This window comes from Pantherophis guttatus, chromosome 4, assembly GCF_059756535.1.
Source record: "Pantherophis guttatus breed Tessera chromosome 4, ASM5975653v1, whole genome shotgun sequence".
Taxonomy (NCBI): Eukaryota; Metazoa; Chordata; class Lepidosauria; order Squamata; family Colubridae; genus Pantherophis; species Pantherophis guttatus.
This window is the reverse complement of record NC_142066.1, coordinates 154,778,375-154,805,726: the sequence shown is the minus strand read 5'-3', so window position 1 is coordinate 154,805,726 and position 27,352 is coordinate 154,778,375. Positions and strand designations below refer to the sequence as shown.

The following is a 27,352-nucleotide window of genomic DNA, read 5'->3' as shown; positions in this document are numbered from 1 at the left end:
CGGAGTGCCAGTCAAACAATTGACACATGTTCTTGCTGTGTCGATGCAGCTTCTTCCACAGCAGGGTGCAAGGTAAGTGCAGATGACATGTTGCTTATTAGGTGGCAATCGTTGGTAATCCGTTGACATCATTGTTAACACAAGTGGCAATTAGTTCACACCACCCTTCTATCACCGAGCGTCACACGCAGTCATAAGGCCAGGCTCATGTGGATTAAATGTGAGTGCTTTTCTCCTTTTGCCCACCCCCGTCCCACCCCCTTCCTCTCTGGAGAGTTGCAATCTCTGGGTTTGATATATTCTAACGCCTGCAGGAAGGAGAGAGGGGGATAGAGGCACCGATGGGGTGCGAATGGTTGGTTTTCTCAGAAGGACACCTTCGTTGCAGTTCAGTTATGAAGAAGGGGAAGGTAGACAAGGAGGAGTAGAAGATATAAGTATGGTTATGGAGTATGGAGGTTGGACTAGATGACATTCAGTTCCCTTCCAACTCTGTTATCCTGAGAAGGAGGAGGAGAAAAGGAGAAGGAGGAGAAGGAGAAGGAGAAAAGAGAAGGAGGAAGGAGAAGGAGGAAGGAGGAGAAAAGGAAGGAGGAAGGAGAAGGAGGAAGGAGGAGAAGGAGAAGGAGAAAAGAGAAGGAGGAGGAGGAAGGAGAAGGAGAAGGAGGAAGGAGGAGAAAAGGAAGGAGGAAGGAGAAGGAGGAAGGAGGAGAAGGAGAAAGAGAAAAGAGAAGGAGGAAGGAGGAGGAGAAGGAGAAAAGAGAAGGAGGAGGAGGAAGGAGAAAAGGAAGGAGAAGGAGGAAGGAGGAAGGAGGAGAAGGAGAAGGAGAAAAGAGAAGGAGAAGGAGGAAAGAAAAGGAGGAAAGAGAAGGAGAAGGAGGAAGGAGGAGAAAAGGAAGGAGGAAGGAGAAGGAGAAAAGAGAAGGAGGAGGAGGAAGGAGAAGGAGGAAGGAGGAGAAGGAGGAGGAAAGAGAAGGAGGAAGGAGGAGAATAAGGAGAAAAGAGAAGGAGGAAGGAGAAGGAGACAAGGGGGAGAAGGAGGACAAGAAGGAGAAGATAGATAAAGTGGAAAAGAAGAACATAGAAAAGAAGGAAGTGGAAAGGAGGGAGTTTAATTTCCAACTTCTTTCAGAATAATAAAATAACAGCAAGGTACAGTCCAAAACGGTGTATTTCAAGAAGAAAATGGAATTTCTTTGGTTTTTCCTTGAAGACCTTTCACTTCTCATCCAAGAAGCTTCATCAGTTCGGAGTTAAGGGTGAATCAGCCAGAACTGGAAGAAGCTTCTTGGATGAGAAGCGAAACGTCTTCAAAGAAAAACGAAGTGCAGTTCCCTCCTGAAAAAGCACCTTTGGGAGAATCATGCCCTCGATGGCTGAGAATCTCCATAAATATTTAGTAAGGTACAGGTTGTTCTCGACTTACAACTGCAATTAGGGTCATAGTTTCCATTGCTAAGCAAGGCAATTGTGAAGTGAAAGTTGTGCCTAATTCTATGACCTTTCTTGCCATGGTTGTTAAGTGAGTCACTGCAGTTGTTGAGTGAATCATGTGGTCGTTGCGTGAATCCAGCTTCTCCCATTGAATCTGCTACCCGGCTGGGAAGCTTGCAAATGACGATCACAAAACTGCCACCGTCATAAGTACATGCCAGTTGCCAAGCGTCCAAATTTGGATCACGTGACCTTAGGGATGCTGCAATGATCATAAGTGTGAATAAGTCACTTTTTTCAGTGAATGGTCACTAAACGAATGGTTGTAAGTCGAGGACTACCTGCATTCAAAATCACTCATCTCCGGCTTTTTGTTAGAAATGATTCTGTGGCTCTTTAATGATCGAGTGGTCGAGTGATCCTTCTTGACAGAAGAAAGAAGAAGGTGAAGATCCCTTATTAGCACGGCAAAGCAGGTGAGAATACAAATTACATCCTTTGGTAAAATGAAATTAAAAGAAAATTGGGTGGTGTTTTTTTCTTCTTGTTGTTGTTGTTTGCCTTTGGAAACAGACAATCCATCAGAGATGCTTGCACACAGCTACATTGAATTGCCTGATTATCATAGCTGCTCCTAAGATACACCTTCCCAACTACCGGATCCCTGCAGGCAAATTTTTACTCCCTCTGGCTCATAGAGGATTCTGCACAGACCCAGTAATCAAGGGGATGCTTCCAGAAAAAGTACCACCGGAAGAGATCTTGGGCAAACAATAGGCAGGTGTTTAGGTTTTTAGGTTTTTTTTTTTTTAAAAAAAAGAGGTTTAGAATTGATCATATAAGGGAAAGAAGCTTCCTTCTGTACAGATAGTCTTCGAATTACAACTGGTTGCTTAGCATTTGTTCAAAGTTAAGGGAGGGAGGTAGGCAGGTAGGCAGGCAGGCAGGCAGAGGGAGGGACAGAGGGAGGGAGGAAGAAAGAAGAGAAGGAGGAAGGCAGGCAGAGGGAGGGACAGAGGGAGACAGGAAGGAAGGAGGGAGGGAGGGAGGAAGAAAGAAGAGAAGGAGGGAGGGAGAAAGAAGGGAGGGAGGGAGGGAGAGGGAGGGACAGAGGGAGACAGGAAGAAAGAAGAAAGGAGGGGGGAGGAGGAAGGGAGGGAGACAGAAGGAGGGACAGAGGGAGACAAGAAGGAAGGAGGGAGGGAGAGGGAGGGACAGAGGGAGGGAGGGAGGGAGGAAGGCAGGCAGAGGGAGGGACAGGGAGACAGGAAGGAAGGAGGGAGGGAGAGGGAGGGACAGAGGGAGACAGGAAGGAAGGAAGGAGGGAGGGAGGGAGGAAGGCAGGCAGAGGGAGGGACAGGGAGACAGGAAGGAGGGAGGGAGGGACAGGGAGGGACAGAGGGAGACAGGAAGGAAGGAAGAGAGGGAGGGAGGCAGGCAGACAGGCAGAGGGAGGGACAGGGAGGGAGGGAGGGAGGAAGAAAGGAGGAAGGAAGGAAGAAAAAGAAAGAAAGAAAAAGAAAGAAAGAAAGAGGGAGGGAGAGAGGGAGGGAGGGAAAGGAGGAAGTAATCTTCCTGCAAATATTATATACAGGATACATTTATAAATCACCTCTTATAAGTTAGAAGCCTGAGCTCTTAATGGAAGTCTTATATGTATAATCACCTTAATGATGGCCATTGACTCAAAATACTTCAGACGATGGATATAACGAGGGCACTTCCTGTCATTTCCGGCAGAGGCCTTTCATTCGCTTCCTAAAATTGCGATCTCCTCTTCCATGGTCCCAATATAAAGCCCTTGAACATCTCTCTGCTTCTCTTGAGTTTAATGACATAAAAGGCTAATCATTCTCTGCGTTTCCAGGGATTCGAGCTAGGTCAAAAGCCCAATGCAGTCCTGGGCCACATTAACCGAGGGACAGAATCAAGATTATGTGAAGTGTTAGCGCAACTTTATAATGCCTTAGTAAGACCACACTAGAAATAATTGCTTCCGGTTTTTTGGTTGCCACGATATAAAAAAGATGTCGAGATTCTAGGGCAGAGAACAGCAACAAAGATGATTAGGGGACTGGAGGCTAAAACATATGAAGAACAGTTGCAGGAACTGGGTATGTCTAGTTTAATGAAGAGAAGGACCAGGGTAGACATGATAGCAGTCTTCCAGTATCTCAGGGGCTGCCCAAAGAAGAGGGAGTCAAGCTATTCTCCAAAGCCCCTGAGGGCAGGACAAGATGCAACAGATGGAAAGTAACCAAGGAGAGAAGCAACCTAGAACTAAGGAGAAATTTCCTGACAGTGAGAACAATTAATCAGTGGAAGAACTTGCCTGCAGAAGTTGAGAATGCTTCAACACTGGAAGTTTTTAAGAAGAGGCTGGATAACCATTTGTCTGAAGTGGTGTAGGGTTTCCTGCCTGAGCACGGGGTTGGACTAGAAGACCTCCAAGGTCCCTTCCAACTCTGTTATTCTATTTCTAATTCTGTTCTTCTGTTATTCTGTCACCAAACTGAGTTAGGTAACACAGCCATCTCAGATGAGCTCTTGGCCACTGGGTAACTAGACAAATGCAAGCACAACATAATTTGCCGCTGAACGTTGCGCAAAAATTCTTTGAAAGTCGATGGGAATTCTTTTCCATCAGTTGAAATCAGTTGATGTAACTTCAACAGGAATTTATACAACCTGATGGTTCCTTGGTAGCATCTTTTTCCACCCATTATGCTCTCTTACACACCTCCACTAACACTAGCAAGGGAAGACACCATATATCTATATCTATATCTATATCTATATCTATATCTATATCTATATCTATATCTATATCTATCTATCTATCTATCTATCTATCTATCTATCTATCTATATCTATCTCTCTCTCTCTCTCTCTCTCTCTCTCTCTCTCTCTCTTTCTATATATATATATATATATATATATATATATATATATATAGAGAGAGAGAGAGAGAGAGAGAGAGAGAGAGAGAGAGAGAGAGAGAGAGAGAGAGAGAGAACCCCACACCCCATCATACTGATGCTGTTACCTAGTTGGTTTACAAAAGTCTGCAAGAAAACCACCCAGCTCGTACGAGCACCGTGTTCAACCCTGAGCTACAAATCTTTTCTTCTATTTCTATGAAAGTAGAACCGCCTGAATTTGAAATTTTGGCAAGCTGCAATTGATCATAACCGAATCGAAACTTGAGCGCGATTTTCGAAGAAGGAAGGCGCACAGCTACTCTTTTCAAGAAAAGATTGTTAAAAAAATAATAATAGTTGGCCCGATCAAAGCTTAAGAAAACCATTCTTGGCACACCATCACAAAACCAGAAAGGATAACAATCTTCTCTTTCTGATGTTCGATTCTATGGAGCTTTTTTTCCATGGACGTCTCAAAAATAAATAGACAGAAAGCTGCATTTCCTCCCCACCCTCCTCACACCTCTTCAGCTCTGAGCTCGCAATCAAGAAAATTAGAGAGTGTGCTGTTGTTACTATAGTAATCTACACAACAGGCATAAAAGAAAATAGAAAAACCTTGCATTGCTGTCCCCGACACAAAATCAAATACAATTTTACATAATTTGAGCCACTCAAATTCTTTTGTCCCTCTCGGGTGTGAAATTCAAGGCTCTCCTTAGGAAAATAGGTAATTTTTTTCTTTACGCTGGATTTTCTCTTTACCTCCCTGGTTGTTTTGTGGGTTTTTTTAAAAAAAAAAATACAAAATGGTGCAGATGGCGATACAGGTAGTCCTCGACTTATGGCCACAACATTTTTGTGGCTAAGTGAAACATTGGTTAAGTGAAATTTTGCCCCGTTTTTGCAACCTCCTGTGCTACCGCCGATCTCTGCCATTCTTAAATTGTTCAGTGAATCTGGTTTCCCTATTGACTTTGTTTATAATAATGTCGCAAGTGGGGATATAACATGACGCCGGGATACTTCCACCGTCATAAGTATGAGTCAGTGGCCAAGCATCTGAATTTTGATCACCTGACCCTGGAGATACTGCAACGGTCATAAGTGCAAAAAAACAGCCATATGTCACTTTTTTCAGTGCTGTTGTAACTTCTAATAGTCACTAAATGAACTATTATAAGTCAAGGACTACCTGTATTAAAATTCGTTTAGGTTTTCTACTACAGGTGGTTCTTAATTTACAACCATTCGTTTAGGAGAGTTCAAAGTTAAAACGGCACTGAGAAAAGTGACATTATTATTATTATTATTATTATTATTATTATTATTATTATTTGATCTTTAGTGAGATTCACAGCCTTTGAGGCTGGTTAATAGTTCAGCAGCTCGAGTCCTAACCAAGGACCTAGGAACTGTTAAGGTATCGTCGGAGGATGTAAGCTGTTCCGAGTAAGGTGGTTTTTGGTAGAGTCAAAATTATTATTATTATTATTATTATTATTATTATTATTATTATTATTATTATTATTATTTCACACTCACAACCATTACAACATCTCTATGGTCAGCCGATCAAAATTTGAGTCCTTGGTATAAACTGGCATGTATTTATGATAGTTGCAGTATACTGGGATCAAGAGATCATGATTTGCGACCTTCCCAGCCAACTTTTGACCAGTAAAGTCGATGGGGGGGAAAGCTGGCTCCGTTTAACAAGTGCATGATTCACTTAACAACGGTGCTTAACAACCGTGACCAAAAAAAAAAAGGTCGTTAAACGAAGCACAACTGCCAGTTGTCTGACTTAGCAATGGGGATTTCGGGCTCCATTGTCATCGTAAATTGAGCATTACGTGTATTCTCAAAATTGGGCTGACATAAAAGAAAAGCCAGGACAAACTGTAGTTAAGGAATTAGAGGGAGAGAAAGACAACCTGAATTGCTAAGCTTGTTGAAGCTAAGAGCCTATAATGTACTGTACTGTCTCCTCCATTCAGGGGAGAAAATAAGAACTCCCTGATCATCGCAGATTGGACTCGGGAGAAGAAAGAAAAACTGAGAGAGAAAGGAAGGAAGTGGGTGCAAGGAAGATCCACTTGACTGAACGTAAGTAATCCATCAATGAACAAATCCACCTCGCTTAATTCCATAATATGGGGGAAAGGTGGATGGATGGAAGAGGAGATGGAGAAGGAAAAGAAGACGACAAAGGAGGAGGAGGAAGAGGAGGAGGAGAGGAGAAGGAGGAGGAGGAGGAAGAAAAGGAGGAGGAAGAAAAGGAGGAGGAGGAGGAGGAGAAGGAGGAGGAGGAAAAGGAGGAGGAGAGGAGAGTAGAAGGAGGAGGAGGAGGAAAAGGAAGAGGAGAGGAGAGTAGTAGAAGGAGGAGAAGGAAAAGGAGGAGGAGGAAAGGAGGAGAAAGAGGAGGAGGAGGAGGAAAAGGAGGAGGAGAATAGAAGGAGGAGGAGGAGGAAAAGGAAGAGGAGGAGGAGTGGAGAGGAAGAGGAAGAGGAGAGGAAGAGGAGAGGAGAAGGAGGAAGAGGAGGAGGAGGAAAGGAGAAAGAGGTGGAGGAGAGGAGAGGAGAGTAGAAGGAGGAGGAGGAAAAGGAGGAGGAGGAAAGGAGGAAAGGAGAGGAAGAGGAGGAGAAAGAGAAGGAGGAGGAGGAGGGGAGGAGGACGAGGAAGAGGAGGAGGAGAGGAGGAGGAGAAGGAGGGGAGGAGGACGAGGAGGAGGACTGAGAGAAGAAGGAAGTGATGCAACCTCCAGGGTAGGGAAGTCCACATTTCTTAAAACTGCCAAATTTGAAGTCTCCTGTGCTAGGTTATCAATCTAACTTAGTGCATTTCAAAGTCAGCCTCTTGAAGATGGGTGGACTTCAATTCCCAGAATTCCCTAGACAGCCTCATTGCTTAATAGGTTGCAGAGACAACACCCAGATTTTAATGAGGTTTGGCCCATGATTAGTTTTCATGTTAGGTGCAATCCTCAACTTACGACCACCATTGGCAATTGAATCTCCTTTGCTAAGCAAGGTCATTGCTGAATGAGAACATGCCTGATTTTACAACCTTGTCAAACTTTAAGTCACCGTCGTTCCTAAGTGAATCATGTGGTCATTAAGTGAATCCAGCTTCTCCCATTGACTTTACTTATCGGAAGCTGGCTGGGAAGGTCACAAATAGCGATCGCACGACCCTGGGATGCTGCAACAGTCATAAATATGAGTCAGTTGCCAAGTATCTGAATTTTGATCATGTGATCATGAAGATGCTGCAACGGTCGTAAGTGTGAGGACCGATGGTTAAGTCCCTTTTTCTTCAGAATCGTCACAGAGTGAATGGTTGTAAGTTGAGGACTGCCTGTGCTTCGGGGTTTTTTTTGCTGTCCCAGCTTGTTATTGTTTAAAATTAGAACAAAGGTTCAGAGAAGGCCACGGTGAGAAAATGCCGCAGAGTCATATATTTTTTCCAAAAACACATAAATGAAAAGCCTCCAACACGCTGGACGATTCTCTGCAATTAATCAATGCTTTTTTAGCAAAATCCAGAGACATCTGTGATATTTTTAAACTGTACTCAGATATAGCCGTCATGAGTTCTCTTTCGCTCTGCTTTGGCATATGGAAGCAAGCAAGGCAGACAAAGACTCCAGAATTGGCTGTGTGCATTTAAAAAAAAAAAAAAAAACCAAAAATAAAATTAAAAAAAAAAACCCTGAGGTCCGTGGCTCACTGGTTCTGCTTTTTAAAATTATAAATATTGTGGCATTTTTGAGGCATCCTTTTGAGGATTTGAAGCCTTGGCTGAGGCTCCCCAGAATCTGACTTGAAAATCTCTCTCGCTAATCTCTGGATTGGGTCCAAAGTAGGCTGCCTCGCGTTTTTTCAAAGGGGCAGTTCAGGCCTGAGCATCGTGAGTGAAAGAAACTGGTGACTTTTATTCATGGTAGGACTGATGATGTTACCTACTTGGGTCATGAAACGTCTGCAAGAAATCACCAAGCTCAGAGAGCCCCAAGGACCCCACAGTTCTCCATCTCCTCCTCCTCCTCCTCTTCCTCCTCCTCCTCCTTCTCCTCCTCCTCCTCTTCCTCCTCCTCCTCCTTCTCCTCCTCTTCCTCTCATTTCCTCCTTTCCTCCTCCTCCTTTTCCTCCTCCTCCTTCTACTCTCCTCTCCTCTTCCTCTTTCTCCTTTCCTCCTCCTTCTCTTCCTCCTTCTCCTCTCTTCTCCTCTTCATCTCCTCCTCCTTTTCTCTCCTCCTCCTCTTCCTTTTCCTCCTCCTCCTCCTTCTACTCTACTCTCCTCTCCTCTTCCTCTCTCCTTTCCTCCTCCTTCTCTTCCTCCTTCTCCTCTTCATCTCCTCCTCCTTTCCTCTCCTCCTCTTCCTTTTCCTCCTCCTCCTCCTTCTACTCTCCTCTCCTTCTCCTTTTCCTCCTCCTCCTCTTTCTCCTCCTTTCCTCCTCCTCCTTTTCTTTCTCCTCCTTCTACTCTCCTCTCCTCCTCCTCTTTCTCCTTTCCTCCTCCTCCTCTTCCTCCTCCTCCTCTCCTCTCCTCTTCCTCTCCTCCTCTTCTCCCCCCCCAAACCCATGCCTTCTTGAACTGATGATGTTCTCTAGTTGGGTCACGAAACATCTGCAAGAAAACCATCAAGCTCAGAGAGCATCAAAGACCCTACAGTCTTCTTATTTCTCCTCCTCCTCCTCATAGTCCTCCTCCTCCTCCTCCTCTTCCTCCTCCCCTCTCCCTCCTACTCCCCTCTAGCCCTGATGATGTTCTCTAGTTGTGTCATGAAATGCCTGCAAAAAACCAACCAAGCTCGGACAGCATCAAGGACAGCATCAAGGACCCCTTATTCCTCCTCCTCCTCCTCAAAGCCCACTCCCTTCTAGCACTGATAATGTTCCTGAAACAGCCAAGCTCAAGGACTCCCACAGTTCTCCTTCATTTGTATCACCTTCACCCATGGTGTAAAATACGAGAAAACGAATAGAAATCTGGGAGAATATCAGTAGCTCAAGAGTAGAACTGTGGGGGATCAACCTTCAAATGCTTGGCAACTAATTCATACTTATGACGTTTGTAGTGTCCCGAAACGGTGTCTTCCTATATTGCGACCTTCTTAGAAGCAAAGTCAATGAGAAGAGCCAGATCTACTTAAAAACCGCACGATTCACTTAACAACCACAGTGGTTTACTTAACCACCGTGCGGCAAAGAAAGCCATAAAAAGGGGCACACAACTCACATAACAAATGTCTTGCTTAGCGGTGGTAGATTTGGGCTCAATTTTGGTCATAAATCGAGGACTACCCGTATATGACAGCCCATCTCAAACAAATACCTCTGGACAGCTCACAAGCATAAAAAAACCCTCCTGCAGGGTTCCTTTGAGTTGGATTTCCCACCTTTGAGGAGCGGGTTGGATTAGATGACCTCAAAGATCCCTTCCGCCTCGAGGATTCTATGCCGTTTTGCCGGGCCTGCCCAGCATTCAACAAAAGTCAAGGTGATGCCCAGAACAGATTTAATTGGAATGCGAAGCACAGCCGAGATTTTCTGCTGACATTTAAAATCAATTCTTCCTTTTGGTTTAGAAGGGGCTGGGGTGGGTTTGTTTTTTTTTTAAATTATTATTCTTTCTTGTACAGCTATTTAAGGCATGGGGTGTATATCATTGCTTGCTGAGAATTAAGTATGTAACAAACATTGATCAGGAACACAGAAGCACCCAGACAGAAACACAAAGAGGTTTGAAACATTTATTAGAATCATTATTTAATGGGGGGGTGGGGGCGGAATTTTTCACAGAAGGAAATTTTTCAAGGAAAGGCACCACAGCTTCTGACATACCTGCTCAGGGGAATAACAATGCTTCTTTTATTTATGCATTTCGATAACCAGAACTGTTTGCAGCTCATCTTTAATCACATAATGTGCCTATAAAATGGCTGACCACTGCAAGTTTAAGGACGATTGGAGGAGGAGGAGGGGTAGAAGGAGGAGGAGCAGGTAGTATACGAAGACTGCTTATCCTGTCGCCCCCTACTCCTTCTTTTCACTAGACTAGCCATGCCCAGTTCCTGCAACCGTTCTTCTTATGTTTTATCCTCCAGTCCCCTAATCCTCTTTGTTGCTCTTCCCTGCACTCTTTCCAAAGTCTCCACATCCTTTTTTTACATCGTGGCGACCAAAAACTGGATAAAGTAATCCAAGTGTGCTCTTATAAAGCGGTACTAACATTTACGTAATCTCGATTCTATATAATGCAGGCTCGTATTGCATCGGTTTTCATGGCCAGTAAAAATAAAATTTGCAGAGGAGCAGAATTAACTGGGTTTTTGGGTTTTTGGGGGGGATGGATGGGGAGCCTGCTTCATTTTGGCTGCATAGTCCCAGTAGATCACGGCACTAAGAGAAACTGGCTGGCCGGTCTCCAAACTGAAAGAAGCAAGCAAAATTATCAGCCATAATTCAGCATCTGATTTAGGCTGGCAAGCATGTCAGATCATGTCCTCTGGAAAGTAGGTGACTCAATCTGCGTTGTTGTTGTTGTTGGGTTTTTTTTTGCACAGATGGAAACTTTCTACCCATTTTCCAACAATGCATGCATTTTGCCAAAGATGTTTATCTTGGCAAGGGAACTGAAAGATTCATCAGGAATGACCAGATTCGAATTATCCTACTTTGGACACATTATTCAAAGACCCAGTTTTTTGAAGAAGGCTCTGGTATTTTAGCCTCCAGGTCTCTAATCATCCGGGTTGCTCTTCTCTGAACTCTTTCTAGAGCAGGGTCCCCAAACTTGGCAGCTTTAAGACTTGTGGACTTCAACTCCCAGAATTCTCCAGCCAGCTATGCCAAGTTTGAAGACCTCTGTTCTGAAGTCTCAACATTTTTTTTTGTATTATGGCGACCAAAACTGGATTCAGAATTCCAAATATTCCATCTATATGGGATCCCATGCAGTGGAGTACCCCAGAGTAAATTCAGTACTCTTCAATATCATCACCAATGATTTAGGGATAGAGGGGGAACTCATCAAATTTGCAGATGACACCAAGATGGTAGGAATAGCCAACACCCCAGAAGATAGGCTCAAGATCCAGATGGATCTCGACAGATTTTAATCCTGGGCCCTATCCAGTGGTAGGTTTCAGATATTCTTGCCACCAATTCACTCCCCATGCGTGCTTTGGCCTCGAAAACATGGCTCAATAGGACAACATTATGCTATAAGAGGACAGCAGTTCGCCCAAACTGGTCCAAACAGAATACCTCTGGCCCTATCCAACAAAATGCAATTCAATGGTGAAAAAAGTATGGTTCTACATTTAAGCGAGAAAAAACAACAGGTAAAGCACAGGTGGTACCTCGCTCAATAGTAGTAATTGTGAGAGGGATCTTGGAGTCTTAGTGGACAATCACTTGAATGGGAACCAGCCTTGTTCTGCAGCTGCCAAAACAGGCCAACGCAATCCTAGGCTGCATTAAGAGAGATAGCATCAAGATCATGTGAAGTGTTAACCCCACTTTATAAGACCACAGGTGGAATATTGCGTCCAGTTTTGGTCGCCAGAATGTAAAAAAAGATGTTGAGACTCTAGAAAGAGTGCAGAGAAGAGCAAGAAAGAGGATTAGGGCAGGGGTGAAATCCAGCAGGTTCCAGCAGGTTCTGGAGAACCGGTAGAAGAAATTTTGAGCAGTTCGGAGAAATGGCAAATACTACTTCTGGCTGGCCCCAGAGTGGGGTAGGAATGGAGATTTTGCAATATCCTTTCCCCAGGAGTGGGGATGAAATGGGGATTTTTCAGTATCCTTCCCCTGCCACACCCACCAAGCCACGCCCACAGAACCGGTAGTAAAAAAAACTGGATTTCACCACTGGATTAGGGGCTAAAACATATGAAGAACAATTGCAGGAACTAGGTATGTCTAGTTTAATGAAAAATAAGGACTAGGGGAGACATGATAGCAGTCTTCCAATATCTCAGGGGCTGCCCCAAAGAAGAGGGAGTCAAGCTATTCTCCAAAGCACCTCAAGGCCAGAAGAAGGAATAATGGATGGAAACTCATCACGGAGAGAAGCAATTTAGAACTAAGGACAGAACCATTAATCAGTAAAATGACTTGCCTCCAGAAGTTGTGAATGCTCCATCACTGGGAGATTTTTAAGAAGACTTACCAAAGCAGTATAAAGAATTATTGTTACTTCCAGTGATCTTGATGCTGTCGCTCAGTTGATGCAATCTAGGATTGCATTGGCCTTTTGGGCAGCTGAAGGACATGGCTGGCTCATGCTTAAGCGGAGATCCACTCGGACACCTAGACTCCTCTCACGGTGCCTGTGACTGAGACAGAGCTTGCAAGATTCTTGCAAGCTTCTAGCCAACTTCAATGCAGGTGGTCTTCAACTTATAACAGTTCATTTAGTGGCAGTTCAAAGTTACAATGGCACTGAAAAAAACCGACTTATGATCAGTGGTGGGATGCAGCCGGTTAACCGATGAGCCCGCGCTTCGTGCAACGTTCAAAATACAGCAATTTGAAGCTCAGCTGCTTACTTTCTAAGCAGTGGTGAAATCCAATTTTTTTTTACTATGGTGAGGCTTGGTGGGCGTGGTTTGGTGGGCGTGGCAGGGGAAGGATACTGCAAAATATCCATTCCCACCTCACTCTGGTGGCCTGGTGGCTCAGCAGACTGATAGCATTGTGATTGCAGCTGTCTGCAATTACTGTAAGTTCGAATCTCCCCAGGCTCAAGGTTGACTCAGCCTTCCATCCTTTCTAAGGTGGGTAAATTGAGGACCCAGTTTGGGGGGGCAATAAGCTGACTTTGTATAAATATACAAAAGGGTGAAGGCTATTGCTTAACGCATTGTAAGCCGGCCTGAGTCTCCGGAGAAGGGCGGCATATAAATCAAATTTTTAAAAAAACCAAAAAACTCTGGGGCCAATCAGAGGTGGTATTTGCCAGTTCTCTGAACTACTCAAAATTTCCGCTACCGGTTCTCCAGAAACTGTTAGAACCTGCTGAATTTCATCCATGCTTCTAAGGCAGCCCCGGTAAGTAGAACAGCAGAGGTGCAGAAATCAGATGTGCCATGCAAATTAGAAAGGAGGAAACATAGGACAGGATAGGGCGGGTGCGGGTGGGCGTGGCCAGCTGATCATTGGAACTACCGGTTCGCCTGAAACGGTCCGAACTGGCTTAATTCCACCGCTGCTTATGACCAGTTTTCACACAACTGTTGTAGCAGCATCCCTACAGTCACGGGATCAAAATTCAGACGTTTGGCAAATGAGCCATATTTACGACGGTTGCACTGTCCCGGGGTCACCTGGATCAAAATTCAGACCGGCGTGTATTTATGACGATTGCAGTATCCCAAATTCACGCGATCCCCTTTTGCAATATGCAAAGCCAATGGGGGAGCCAGATTCGCTTAACAATCATGTGACTAACATTAACAACTGCAGCGGTTCACTTAACAAATCGGGCAAGGAAGGTTGTAAAATGGGGCCAAACTCCCTTAACCAGTGTCTCACTTAGCAATGGAAAAATTTAGGCTCGATTGTGTCTGTAAGTTAAAGACCACCTGTCAAAATAACTTGACTTCCTTGGAAGTTGATGTCCTGGTCTGCTCTATTTGATGGGGGCCGACCCTGGATGATAAGATCACATGACACACACCCCCTTTTTTTAAAGTACCCCTTCTAAGAAAGCCCCTGAGGGCAGGACAAGAAGCAACAGGTGGAAACTAATCAAGGAGAGAAGCAACCTAGAACTAAAGGAGAAACTTCCTGACAGGGAGAACAATTAATCAGTGGAACAACTTGCCTCCAGAAGTTGTGAATGCTCCAACACTGGAGGTTTTTTAAGAAGAGATTGAAGGACAATTTATCTGAAGTGGTGTAGAGTTTCCTGCCTAAGCAGGGGGTTGGACTAGAAGACCTCCAAGGTCCCTTCCAACTCTGTTATTCTATTCTATTCTAAAGGAAGAAAGACACACTAGTAAATGGATGATAGATCATTGTTTGAGCTCTAAGCAACCTACAATCCTCGGTTTCCTCTTGATTATAGACTCCGCGTAGTGATCTACAGGGAGTAGCATTTGTGTGTGTGTGTGTGTGTGTGTTGTGTGTACGTGTGTGAGAGAGCAAGAGAAAAAGACATTTTCTTTCTCCTTTTCTTTCTCTCTGTTGCTTTTCCTTTTCCTTAATGGTCCTAATTTCCCAGGTGACAAGTCGTAAGTAGCTTTTAAGCGCTGCCTAGGTTTTCATTTACCTGTCCACCCTCTAAAAGTCTGGGTGAGGAGCGAAGCAGATGAAGAAGAAGGAAAAAGAAAAGGAGATTTTTTTTTTTAATAAAAGCGACTCTGTTGGAACGAGAGTCATTTCCACTTGTCCCTGCTTGCCTGCCTGCCTGCCTCTTCTTTAATTTGATTTAATTTGTAGCTTGGAGCCAGGGAGCTTTCACCCACCCATTTTCCTCACCACCACCACCTTGGCATTTCCTTTATGTAAAATAGTCCTCGATTTATGACCGTAATGGAACCCAGAAGTTGTTTTCTTCAGCTTCCACCAAATTGTGGTTTTTTTTAAAAAAAAAATTAAGGATGGAAAGAACAACTGAAAAAGAGTTTCCTTCCCATCTGAGACGATCCTGAATTACTACAGTATCGTTTTACTCCTTTGTAAAGACTTCGATTTAATTTAATTTGATTTTTTGGGGGAGGCATTCAGAAATCCCTTAAGTTACCAAAGCTGCACTGTTTTTCTTCCTCTCTGTGAATTTTCCTGCCTTGAATCCCATCATCATCATGTAACGCAGATAGTCCTCGACTTACGACCACAGTCGAGCCCAATATTTCCGTTGCTAAGCATGACTGTTGTTAAGTGAGTTTTGCCCCATTTTACGACCTTTAATTGCCACAGTTGTTAAGTAAGTCACTGTAGCTGTTACATTAGTCACACGTGTAGGAAGACACCCCGCCTCCCCCAGAATAAAATATTCTTTATTCTAAATATTAAAGAGACAGAATAAAATATTTCCCCTGAATGGATATTTTGTATCCATTCAGAAAGCTGGGCCACTCTATTCATAAGCAAAGAGCAGCCAGAAACTCCAAATAGGCAATACAAAAGGCAAGGAGCGGAAACTGACAAGATTAGCTCAGACAAACAAAACACCTAGAATTTGCATTTCCCCTTTTGCCTGTAGAGCCAGCCATGACCCCTACACGATTCCATAGGAATCTAACAATAGGCATTAAAATATTAAAGGACATATTATTGCATAGAAACAGGCATCTCAATCACAAAGCCCCCAAAATGTATAAAGGCCCACTATCCTGTCACTATCCTTTTATAAAAGCCCATCTACTCTCAACCGTATTTTGTCAGCCACCCCAGAAACATGTTGCTGTCACTAGTTTCTGGCTACCAAATAAACAGAGACCTACTTTCCTGCAGCCTGCTTCCAAATTGGTTAGCCCCTGCGTCATTCTCCCGGATTGGAACTGGACCGGAGTTTTCTTCCAACACACCAATATAAAGCAAATCTAGCTTCCTCAGTAACTCTGCTTGTCAGAAAGTTACAAAAGATCTGCAGAACACTTCAACTGTCATAAGTACATGCCAGTTGCCAAGTGTCTGAATTTTGATCACGTGACTAGGGGGACGGTGCAACAGTCATAAATATGAAAAATGGACATCGGTCACTTTTTCCAGCGCTATTATAAGTTCAAACAGTCACTAAACCAATGGTTGTAAGATGACAATTACCTATATCAGTCGTGGTGGCGCAGTGGTTAGAGTGCAGTACTGCAGGCTACGTCTGCTGACTGCTGGCTGCCAGCAGTTTGTCAGCAGTTTTAACAGTTCAAATCTCACCAGGCTCAAGGTTGACTCAACCTTCCTTCCTTCTGAGGTGGGTAAAATGAGGACCCCAATTGTTGGGGGGCAGTAGGCTGACGCTGTAAACCGCTTAGAGAGGGCTGTAAAAGTACTGTGAGGCGGTATATACGTCTAAGTGCTATTGCTATATGCAGCCTTAAATTATGAGAAGTGGGATTCAAAAATTTTAGCAACTGGTTCTCTGCCCAGTTGCTGGGTGGACGTGGCCATTGTGGGCGTGGCCTACTCAGCCTCCTGCACTATAGGGGGGGGGGTTTGCACCCCCAGGCTCGGGAGGCTTTCCTCGAGCCTCTGAGAGGGCGAAAATGACCCCCCCTGGTTTCGGAGGCCTCCAGAGGCCAGAAACGGGCCTGTTCCCAGACTTCCGGAGCTTCCAGGAGGCCTGTTTTTCACCCTCCCCAGATTCCAGAAGCTTTCTTTGAGCCTCCGGGAGGGCGAAAATGGCCTCCCCTGGGCTCCTGAGGCCCTCCGGAGGCCAGAAACGGGCCTGTTTCTAGATTTCTGGCACTTCTGGGAGACCTGTTTTTCGCCCTCCCAGAGCCTCTGTGCAGGCCCTGCACTTATCTAGCATCCAAAACGGGCTGTGTGGAGATTCCTGGGAGGGGAGGGATGGGCGGAGGCCAACTAGTCCTTGCAACTACCAGTTTGGCAAACCGGATGTAAATTACGAACCGGCTGAATCCCGCCTCTGTGAGAAGCCCTTTAACCAGTGTTTCCCAATCTTGAAAAACCTTAAGGTGTGTGGACTTCAACTCCCAGAATTCTTTACCCAGCCTGCTAGCTGGGGATATTCTGAGAATTGTCTTAAAAGTTGCCGAGGTTAAGAAACACAGACTCTGTTTACTCATTTCGTATTTCTAACAAGTCACGTTCTGCTTGAATCCATCCTGCCAGCTACCAGGGAAGGCCGCAATTTTGCGGTTATTATCTGTTGCAAAAAGAAATGCCAACAAGGGATGGGCGGGGGAGGAGGAAAGACATTACGGGTGTTCCCAGTTACGGAGCCCTGGAGTCCTTTTCAATCCATTTTTCAAGCAACGGAGGCTTTTTTCCCCCCCCCCAAATTATTTTGCAGGAGGCGGTTTCATGCTGGTTGAGAGAGAAACAGGACAGCTGTCAACCAAAAAAGCCATCTTTAAAGGACAGGTCGCCATCTAGTGGCACTCTGCTTTATCTTTCTCAAAATCTCAGCGGTCCAAGGATTCTCCTGGAAGGACACGCAGTAAGTACATCAGTGGTCCCCAAACTTTGTGGTTAGCGGCCTAGCTGGGTGAGGGGGAGGGAGGGGGAGGAGGAGAAGGGAACTGGGTTGTGTGAGTGATGGGCTGTCACACGCGCACACACACACACAGAGACACAACTCCACTCACGCAAGAGAGAAGAGAAGACTTTGGGGCGCAGTTTTGCAGTTCCTTCAGACTTCCCTGTGCCAAAAGCTTTTGCAAAGGGATGGGAAGCCAGAAGCAGTGCGAGATCAATTCTCCGAAGGATTTCGATAGGATAGGATAGGATAGGATAGGATAGGATAGGATAGGATAGGATAGGATAGGATATTTATTTATTATTTATTTATTATTCATATTTCTATGCCACCCACTCTCCGAGGACTCTGGGCAGCTTACACCAAAGACAGTATACTAAATAGCATATTGCCTCCTAACAATAGAAGAATAGAATAGAATAGAACAGAACAGAATAAAGAGAGAGAGAATAGAATACATTAGAATGGGATAAAATAAGAAATAGAATAGAAAATAGAATTGAATAAGAAATAGAAATAGAAATAGGATAGGAACAGCAACGGCAATAGGAATAGAAGAAAAGGATAGGATAGGATAGGATAGGATAGGATAGGATAGGATAGGATAGGATAGGATAGGATAGGATAGGATAGGATAGGATAGGATAGGAACGGGAACAGAAGAGAACAGAACAATTAAATATGAAATGTATTGCATTCAGCTCTCAAAAAATAACTATTATGCATATACTCATATACACATACATCAGTGGTGGGATTCAATTTTTTTTTTGCTACCAGTTCTGTGAGTGTGGCTTGGTGGGCGTGGCATAGCTTGGTGGGCGTGGCAGGGGAAGGTTACTGCAAAATCCCCATTCCCTCCTGATCAGCTGGGACTCGGGAGGCAGAGAATGGATGGGGGTGGGGCCAGTCAGAGGTGGTATTTACCGGTTTTCCGAACTACTCAAAATTTCCACTACCGGTTCTCCAGAACTGGTGAATACCACCTCTGACACACATATATGACAAAGGGAAACATCACAGTCTAGTTCAAACATACACAGATGCATGGGGTGGGGAAGGAAAGAATCTCGTGAATTTGCCAGATGGATGGCCTAGGCGTTCCAGAACCTGGTTGTCCTGCTTTAGATACTCCGGAACCTCCTCCCAGAGGGAAGCAACAGAAACAGACCGTAAATTGGATGTGTGGGGTCCCTAGCAATGCTTCAAGCTCTAAGCACAGAGCGCTTATAAACAGAAGCAGAAGCTTTGGGCATGGAGAAGCCTTTGGGGCGCCACTCGTACCAGTGTAGCTGTACATGTGAACAGCCAGCCTCTCCCACAATCCGGTTCTGAATCGGCCACGGCCTGGAGTTTGGGGACCCCTGCCATTGATTGTGCATTGGGGTTTTTTTTCTGGAGACCCAGTGACTTTGGGAATTGACAGAGGAGTGGAGTTGGGAGGGCAGGCGGGGCTCAGTTTGTTCGGCAAACATCACCAAAAGCCCTTCACTGTGGCTCACCCAATCTGGCCAGAAGCGGGGGGCCAGGCGGTGGGGCTGAAGCAGCACTGCTGAGCTGGAAGGGGCCGTCCAGGCCAAGTTGAGACACCACGGCAGAGGCGGGTTTCAAATAATTTTACCGCACACTGAAAATGTGAGCACGTGCATACCTTCCATGCACACGCTTTGCTCTCATGTGTGGCATGCACGCACGCACGCGGCTAAATAGGATGGCATAGTGCCAGGGCAGGTAGGCGGGGTGTGGGCAGGAACAGCCTCACCCCAAGGTCGCCACTACCACTAAGTGGTGGTATTTTCCCGAACCGGCTGAATACCACCACTTCACCATGGATGCTGGAAGAAGCCATCCTCCACATTTGTGGGACCAGATGCGAGGCGCTTTCCATGCACCCTGGCTGCGCTCCTAATCCTGGCAGGTTGATTGATTCCAGGTGTTGCATCTGCCCGCTTGGAGAGAGACTTGATGTTGTGGCCTGTCGGCCACCGGCCCCTCCAGCAGCCAAATCAGAGGAGGAGGAGGAGGAGGAGGAGGAGGAGGAGGAGGAGGAGGAGGAGGAGGAGGAGGAGGCGTGGGAGTCAGAGTCGGCATCAAGGCAACCTGAGATCTCCAAGGGGGAAGAGGGAATGGAGCTAGCAAAGAGAGAGAGAAACAGACAGAGGCGGAGCCTGGGCCCTCCGTTAGCCCTCAGACAGAGAGTTTTTTATTTTATTTTATTTTATTTTATTTTATTTTATTTTATTTTATTTTATTTTATTTTATTTTATTTTATTTTATTTTATTTTATTTATATGCCGCCCTTCTCCGGAGACTCAGGGCGGCTTACAATGCGTTAAGCAATAGCCTTCATTCTTTTGTATATTTTATACAAAGTCAGCTTATTGCCCCCACAAACTGGGTCCTCATTTCACCTACCTTAGAAAGGATGGAAGGCTGAGTCAACCTTGAGCCTTGGAGAGATTCGAACCTGCAGTAATTGCAGGCAGCTGTTCTTAATAACAGGGTGCACTAAACCACTGTACTATCAAGGCTATTATTTTATTTGTATACCGCCCTTCTCCCAAAAGGGACTCAGGGCGGTGAACAGCCAAAATTAAAATACATACAATACAAAAGTTAAGATAATTAAAAGGGATTAAATCAATCGGCCTCCCAATTTAAAACCCCAAGTCTATAAATTTAAAAATCTCATTAAAAACCATTTAGGCTAGGCCGGCTTGCTGGAATAAATAAGCCTTCAGGGCCTTAAGGAAGGTACGGAGATCCGGGATCAGTGGTGTTCAGGAGGTAGCTCATTCTACAGGGCGGGTGCCCCCACAGAGAAGGCTCTCCCCCTGGGGGCCGCCAGCCGACATTGCTTGACCGACGGCACCCTGAGGAGGCCCTCTCTGTGAGAGCGTATTGGCCGGTGGGAGGTTATCGGTAGCAGCAGGCGGTCTCATAGGTACCCTGGCCCTAAGCCATGGAGCGCTTTAAAGGTGAGAACCAACACCTTGAAGCGCACCCGGAAGACCACCGGGAGCCAGTGCAGCTCGCGCAGGAGAGGTGTTACATAGGAGCAACACGTCGCTCCCATAATCACCCGTGCGGCCGCATTAACAGCTGCATTAGAGTTAGCAGCCTCCAGGTCTGGATGGCAGATGAGGAAGAGGAGGAACAGCTGGGTCCAGTGCCTGACACACGGATGCGCAGAAGGCAGAGGAGAGGAGAGCAATGGAAATCCGTGGGCTGATCCTTGGGAAGGAAGAACGGCTCCTAAGCTGGCAGAGGGTTGCAGGAAGCCATTGCAACCGGAAATGGAGCTTGGGAACTCGTTTTCGCTGGCAGAGGCACCATGGGCCGATCCCTCACTATTTCCGGGGTGGCCCCACACCCCGGACCCCGTGGGCCAATCTAGCCCGCGGGCCTTGAGTTTGACATCCCTATCATACAGTAAGCAAGGGGGGATCCAACATTAAAAGGTTATGATATTTATGTAGTTAATTACCAAACATTATATTAATTATATTAAAGTATATTAATTATATTAATTATATTAAAGTAACCAAAACATCTTTACAATTCCCAAGACATGTCACAGCTTTTGAGCACCACTAATGTTTGGAAATTGAAATTTGACACGCTCTAGGACAGTGATGGCTAACCTTTTTGCTGTTGTGTGCCAAAAGTGGGAGGAGCGCGGGGGGGGGTCACACGCACACATGCCCATACCCATAATTCAATGCACACACAACAAGTTGTTCCACCGGTTAATTGTTCTCACTGTTCCTTCTTCATTCCAGGTTGCCTCTCTCCTTGAGTTTCTACCCGTTGCTTCTTGTCCTGCCCTCAGGGGCTTTGGAGAATAGGATGACCCCCTTTTCTGAGACTTTGGAAGACTGCTCTCATGTCACTCCTAGTCCTTCTTTTCATTAAACTAGACATACCCAAATCCTACAACTGTACTTCATATGTTGTCGTCTCCAGGCCCTTAATCATCTTAATTGCTCCTCTCTGCACTTTTTCCAAATTCTCAACTTTTGCAGCGACCAAAACTGGATGCACTATTCCAAGCGTGGCCTTACTCAGGTTTTATAAAGTGGTACTAATACTTCAGGTGATTCCCCCAGGATACAATACTATGCTACTTGAAACACACAAGTTAAATTGTGCCAAATTTTACAGGCAAACTCGCGCCCAGCCACACCCGACATTTCTCTACGTTCAGATGGGTTTATAACAATTTGGACTTTGTCAAGCTGTTAGTTCTAACACAACAGCGTGGAAAAAAAAATAATCATATTAAAGTTGGGTAATTTCTCTTTGCAGGACTGAGAACTCAATTAATTGCCGGAGGGCATAGATTTAATCTTGACAAGTTCCCTGAATTAATTCTTGTTCCTTCGACTTCAAAGCCGCATTAAACAAGAGCCAGGAAAACTTCATTATTTTTTTCCTTCAAGATAATTACATGAATATGATCAATCTAACACTTTCCGCCAGCCCAATTTACACTGTGATCTTCCAGGCATCCATAGATGTCAATTTTCCACCTTTTCAGTTGTGATTAGTGGCTGCATCTCCACCCCACTCCCAGTAAACAAACAGGGATTTTCTGGAGGACACTAAAGGATGAAGTTTCCATAACAACTTTTGAGATTGCAACCTGTCAAATCAGACGTTAAGAAGACACAGCAGTTGCTTCTTCGCACTAAGAGTTGGTTATTCTGCAACTTAATGAGTGAGAAACCACACACGGTGATCGGAATTTTGGAAAATTTATTCATTTTTAAGGCAATATGCTCACAAAGAAGGGGGCTTCTTGACTTCATTTCTAGATGCATTCTTAACATTGGCCCATCTAAGCCCCCCAATTCCTCACAACGAAGCAGAATCTCAACAGATCACAGCTCTAATTGTTAAGGGTCCATGGTGCTGTCTGAACATGGTTTTTTTCTTACAGACATTTCATGACCCAACTAGGTAATATCATCAGTTCTAGAAGGGAGACTTTTTTTGGTAGCCCCTGCCATTGATGATGTTACCTAGTTGGGTCATGAAATCTGTGTAAGTAAACAACGAAGCTCAGAGAACACTGAGGACACCACAATTCTTCTCCTTCTTCTTCTTCTTCTCCATCTTCTTCTTCTTCTCCATCTTCTTCTTCTTCTCCTTCTCCTCCACTCTGCACACTCCACTTCCCTTGTAGCATTGATGATATTTCCTAGTTGGATCATGACATGTCTGCAGGGAAAAACCAAGCTCAAAGAGAACCAAGGACCCCACAGTCCTCCTCCCCACCGGTCCTCCTCTTCTTCTGCACACCATCCACCCTTCTAATATTGATCATATTACCTAGCTGGGTGATAAAACATCTGCAAAATTAACCACCAAACTCAGAGAGCACCAAGGATCCCATAGTCATTGCCTCCTTCTTGCTTTCCTCTTCCTCCTTCACTTCGCACACCCCACTCTCTTGTAGCACTGATGATGTTCCCTAGTAGGGTCATAAAACATCTTCAGGAAAACCTTGGAGGACACCAAGGATTCCACAATTCAACCCTGAGTTACAAATATTTTCTCTTCCATCCTTATCTCGTGTTGCCCCAATTTTTATCCGTGTTGATTCTCAACCTACAGCCAGTATCCATGACCCAATAATCTTTTGACCTGGCTTCTGAAACCTTCTAGGAAAGCTTTGCAGAAGGTAGGAGACCAGAAGAATGGAAGTCTCCACGGGGTCATGTTATGGTGTGCATGATCTCTTTCTGCCTTTCAATATACATTTCTGGGACCCAAGATTTCAGATTGTTACACCATCATTGTCTGTCTGTCTCTGGGGCAGCCAGAGACAGATAAATCTAATCTACAAAGGAGACCATGTAAGTTGACCATGTAAGTTGACCATCTTATGTTCAACTTCTGTTTCACATTAAATGGACCCCTAGTGTTCATCCTAATGAAACACAGATAGTCCTTGACTTATGACCAGTCACTTTTCTGCTGCATATTTAAATGCCTGTAGTGTTCATCCAAATGAAATACAGGTTGTCCTCAACTTACGATTGGTCACTTAGTGAACATTCAAACTTATGACGGACCCCCAAAAAGGGTATTTATGACCCGGTTACAAAGTTCCAATATCCACCTCTCTGCCCAGTCATATGGCCTTTGCAACTGGCCTATCTGTTAAGTCCTGCAGTCACATGACCACAATTTATGACAGTTTGACCCAAAACAGATATATGTACTTTTGGTTTCCAGCAAAACCATCCAGACTTTGCCATTTACTGAATGCAATCATGACTGTTGCTTTATCATCACTACAGTCATTTAACAACCACCACAAAAAAAGATGATAAAATTAGATTGGTTGTCTGATGATCTGCTTTACGACTGTCACGATTTACGACCAAAATTGTCAATGGCAATCAGAAGTTGAGGACTCTCTATAGGGCTGTCCCAGCTGTCTCCTGCATTACTTGAGAAATAAATATCAGCTGTGTCACGCTTTTTTTTTTGCATAATCTGCCTGTGACTGAAATTGTGTCCTTATTTTTGATCGTTTCCATTAAAACCGGGGATCTCCAAAGTTGGCAACTTCTTAAGACTTGTGTACTTCCAATATTCCGCAGCCGGGGAATTCATGGGAGTTGAAGTCCACAAGTCTTAAAAGTTGCCGATTTTGGAGATCCCTGCATGAAACAATGAGCATCATTAATAAACCCGGTCCTTCCTGCGTGCCCGTATAGACTCTTAAACTGGTACGGAAGGGTTATTTTTGATGCCACTGGTTTTGTGCGTTTTTGTAACATTTAGCCATCAAAAAAAGTAACATGGTCTTCATTGTTGAAACACGACTACACAGAAGCAATTCTTAACGCAACGGCAGTTTTCAAGATACGTCTAGGTGATGATGTTTTACCAAAGTACCTGTAGAGAGCAATAATAGAGAGCAGAGGCCCATAGAAAGCAATTACACAACCGCTGAGTTTCACTAAGGATTGTTTTGAGGGGGTTGGGGGTGGGAGACAGGCGAGGAATATTTAAGAAGGCAACGGGTGAGCTTGGTTAAAAAATACAACGCCGAAACGGTCCGAACACAACCTGATTGTCTACTACGCATATTAACTAAGGGTACGGTTTTTAGAGGTTCGGGCAAAGCATATCGGTAGCCCTCGACTTACAACCATTCGTTTAGTGACTGTCTGAAGTTACAACGCCACTTTAAAAAGTGGCCGGCGACTTGTTTTTTCACAACGTTGCGGCATCCCCACAGTCAAAATGGGGATGCTGGCATCAGAGGTGGTATTTAGCTGGTTCGGATTGGTTCGCCCGAACCGGCAGCGGAAATTGTGGCTGGGCCAGTCCATCCGCCCCGGCTCTATGCCGTCCTATTTAAGCACGTTTTTGAGGCTGGGCGCAGGTGCATTCCCTGGATGGGGGTCACATGATCTCCTTTTGCGAACGTCTGTCAATCAAAGTCAATGGGGAAGCCAGATTCACTCAACGACCATGTTACTATCTTAACTGTAGCTATTCACTTAACAGCTGCGGGAGAAAAGGTTTTAAAATGGGGCAAAACTCACTTCACAATTGGCTTGCTTAGCAACAGAGATTTAGGGCACAATTTTGGTCGTACGTCGAGGACTGTTCTGTCTGATCCTCTGCCCTTATATTTCCAGCTCAAACTGGCAGCCACACTAAAGCAGGGCCATTTCAAACTTTTACCGCTGAATGCCGAGCTTCTCGTTACATAGTTCTCTAATTATGACCACAATTAGCACCGGAACTTCCATTACTAAGCAAGGGGGTTGCTAAGTGAGCCATACTTTTTTTTAACGACCTTTTTTTGCCGCAGGTGTTATGCAAATCATCCTAGCTGTTAAGTGAGTCACACAGTCATTAAGTGAATCTGGCTTCCTCCATTGACTCGGCTGGGAAAGTTGCAAAGGGCGATCTCAGAACTCTGCATCCATCATCAATACACCGTCGCCCGGTGCCTGAATTTTAATCGCGTGACCGTTGGGAATACCGCAACGGTCGTAAGTGCGAGGACCAGATATAAGTCAATCTTTTCAATGCTGTCATTAAACGAATTGTTGTTTCAAATCAAGGGCTCCTTGTAGTCACATTACGTTACTTCTCGTTAAGAAGGCGAGGGGTGTGGAGCTAAGTACATCTGCCAACGCACACCCTACACAATATTTAACATATCACTTAACATCGAAAATGAGATGAGGTGATTCCGTTGTGGATGAGAGCTGCAGCCTTGAAGAAATCGTGATAAATCTCCGAGCTCGGAGTTGAATCTTGATGGAGATTTGTACTTTCGCTATTCACAGGGTCAGTGTTGATCAACCTTAGCCGCTGGAAGATATGTGGACTTCAGCTCCCAGAATTCCCTTGCTTCCATGCATGGACTTCAACCAGGGGTGGGATTCTACCAGTTCGGGCAAACCGGTTCGCTCCGACGATCAGATTGGCCCGCCCGCTCGTGGGCTTTACTTACCTTTATCTTCTCAGCTGATTGGCGGATTGCCGCACTTTAGCTGTGTTACTCCCAAGCGGTAACACAGAAGATTCGTATTTGTAAAAGTACGCAGGCGCGCGAAACGCGCGATCACCGAACCCGTTGTTAAACTGACTTTTAACTCTCAGAATTCCTCAGCCAGCATGCATGGACTTCAATTCCCAGAATTCCCCAGCCAGTGAGAATTAAAGTCCTCCCATCTTCAAGCGGCCAAGGTTGAAAAACGCTGATCTCAATTAATTCTTAAACATCAAGTTTGTCACTTTGATTCCGGAACTCGGGGGCACCGTCCATTTGTTCTTCTTCCTCCTAGAAGGCATCATAAATTCATAATTGTTGCCTCGCCATTTCCGGCAAAGTTCTGTTTGTACCTTGAAAATAACAATAGCTGCCATTACTGGAAAAATCATTTATTCGTTTTATAAGGTAGTCCTCGAACTTATGACTGCAACTGAGCTGAAAATTTCCATTGTTAAAGAGAGACAGTTGTTAAGTGCGTTTTGCCCCATTTTACGACCTTTCTGGACACAATTGTTAAGCGAGTCATTGCAGTTGTTAAGTTAGTCACGTAGTTGTTAAGTGAATCTGGCTTCCCCATTGACTTTGTTTGTCAGGTCGCAAAAGAGAATCACACGACCCTAGGACACTGAAACTGTCATAAAAACATGCCAGTCGTCAGGCAACTGAATTTTGATCACGTATGTGGGGAATGGTGTGGCGGTCATAAGTGTGAGGATTGGTCATAAGTGTGAGGACTGGGCATAACTATCTTTTTTTCAGTGCTGGCCACTAAAAGAATGATTGTAAGTCGAGGAATACCTATAACTAGAAATAGATACCAAAGTTAATAATGAAATACAGGTAGTCCTTGACTTACCACCGTTCGTTTAGCAACCGGTACTGAAAAAAGTGACTTAGGACCATTTTTCACACTTACAACCAATGCAACATCCCCATGTGGGTTGCATGATCAGAATTCGGACACTTGGCAACTGATTCATATTTATGACGGTTGCAGTGTCTCAGGGTTACTTGATCTCCTTTTGCGACCTTCTGACCAGCAAAGTCAATGGGGAAGGCAGATTCATTTAACAACCGTGTTACTAATTAAACAACTGCAGTGATTCAGGGGTGGGTTCTCCCTGAACTTCTCCGCATGCGCAGATCACCTATGATGACGTCTGGGTCAGTGGGCGGAGCCTCCCGCCGGTTTTACTACCGGTTCTTGCGAACCGGTCCGAACCGGGGGCAACCCACCACTGAGGCGATTCACTTAACAACTGTGGCAAGAAAGGTCGTAAAATGGGG

The 27,352-nt window shown here is 44.9% G+C and overlaps 1 protein-coding gene and 1 long non-coding RNA gene across 3 annotated transcripts in view; one reads left to right on the top strand and one right to left on the bottom strand.

Annotated features, from left to right (window-relative positions):
- LOC117654826 (uncharacterized) lies at positions 1–21,471 on the top strand. 2 transcript variants are annotated; one of them, XR_015734354.1, is made up of 4 exons: positions 1–72; positions 6,357–6,465; positions 17,347–17,493; positions 21,315–21,471. It is a non-coding gene; the product is annotated as an uncharacterized LOC117654826 (long non-coding RNA). The 2 variants fall into 2 exon arrangements; XR_015734355.1 differs by lacking the exon at positions 1–72 and adding an exon at positions 1,854–1,910.
- An 804-nt stretch (positions 21,472–22,275) lies between these two features.
- Positions 22,276–27,352, bottom strand: part of GHRHR (growth hormone releasing hormone receptor) — a 36,949-nt gene continuing 31,872 nt past the window's right edge. Inside the window, exon 13 of the mRNA XM_060683211.2 lies at positions 22,276–26,415. Coding sequence (XP_060539194.2) covers positions 26,281–26,415 — 135 coding nt within the window. The 3' untranslated portion in view covers positions 22,276–26,280. The remainder of the gene's footprint in view (positions 26,416–27,352) is intronic.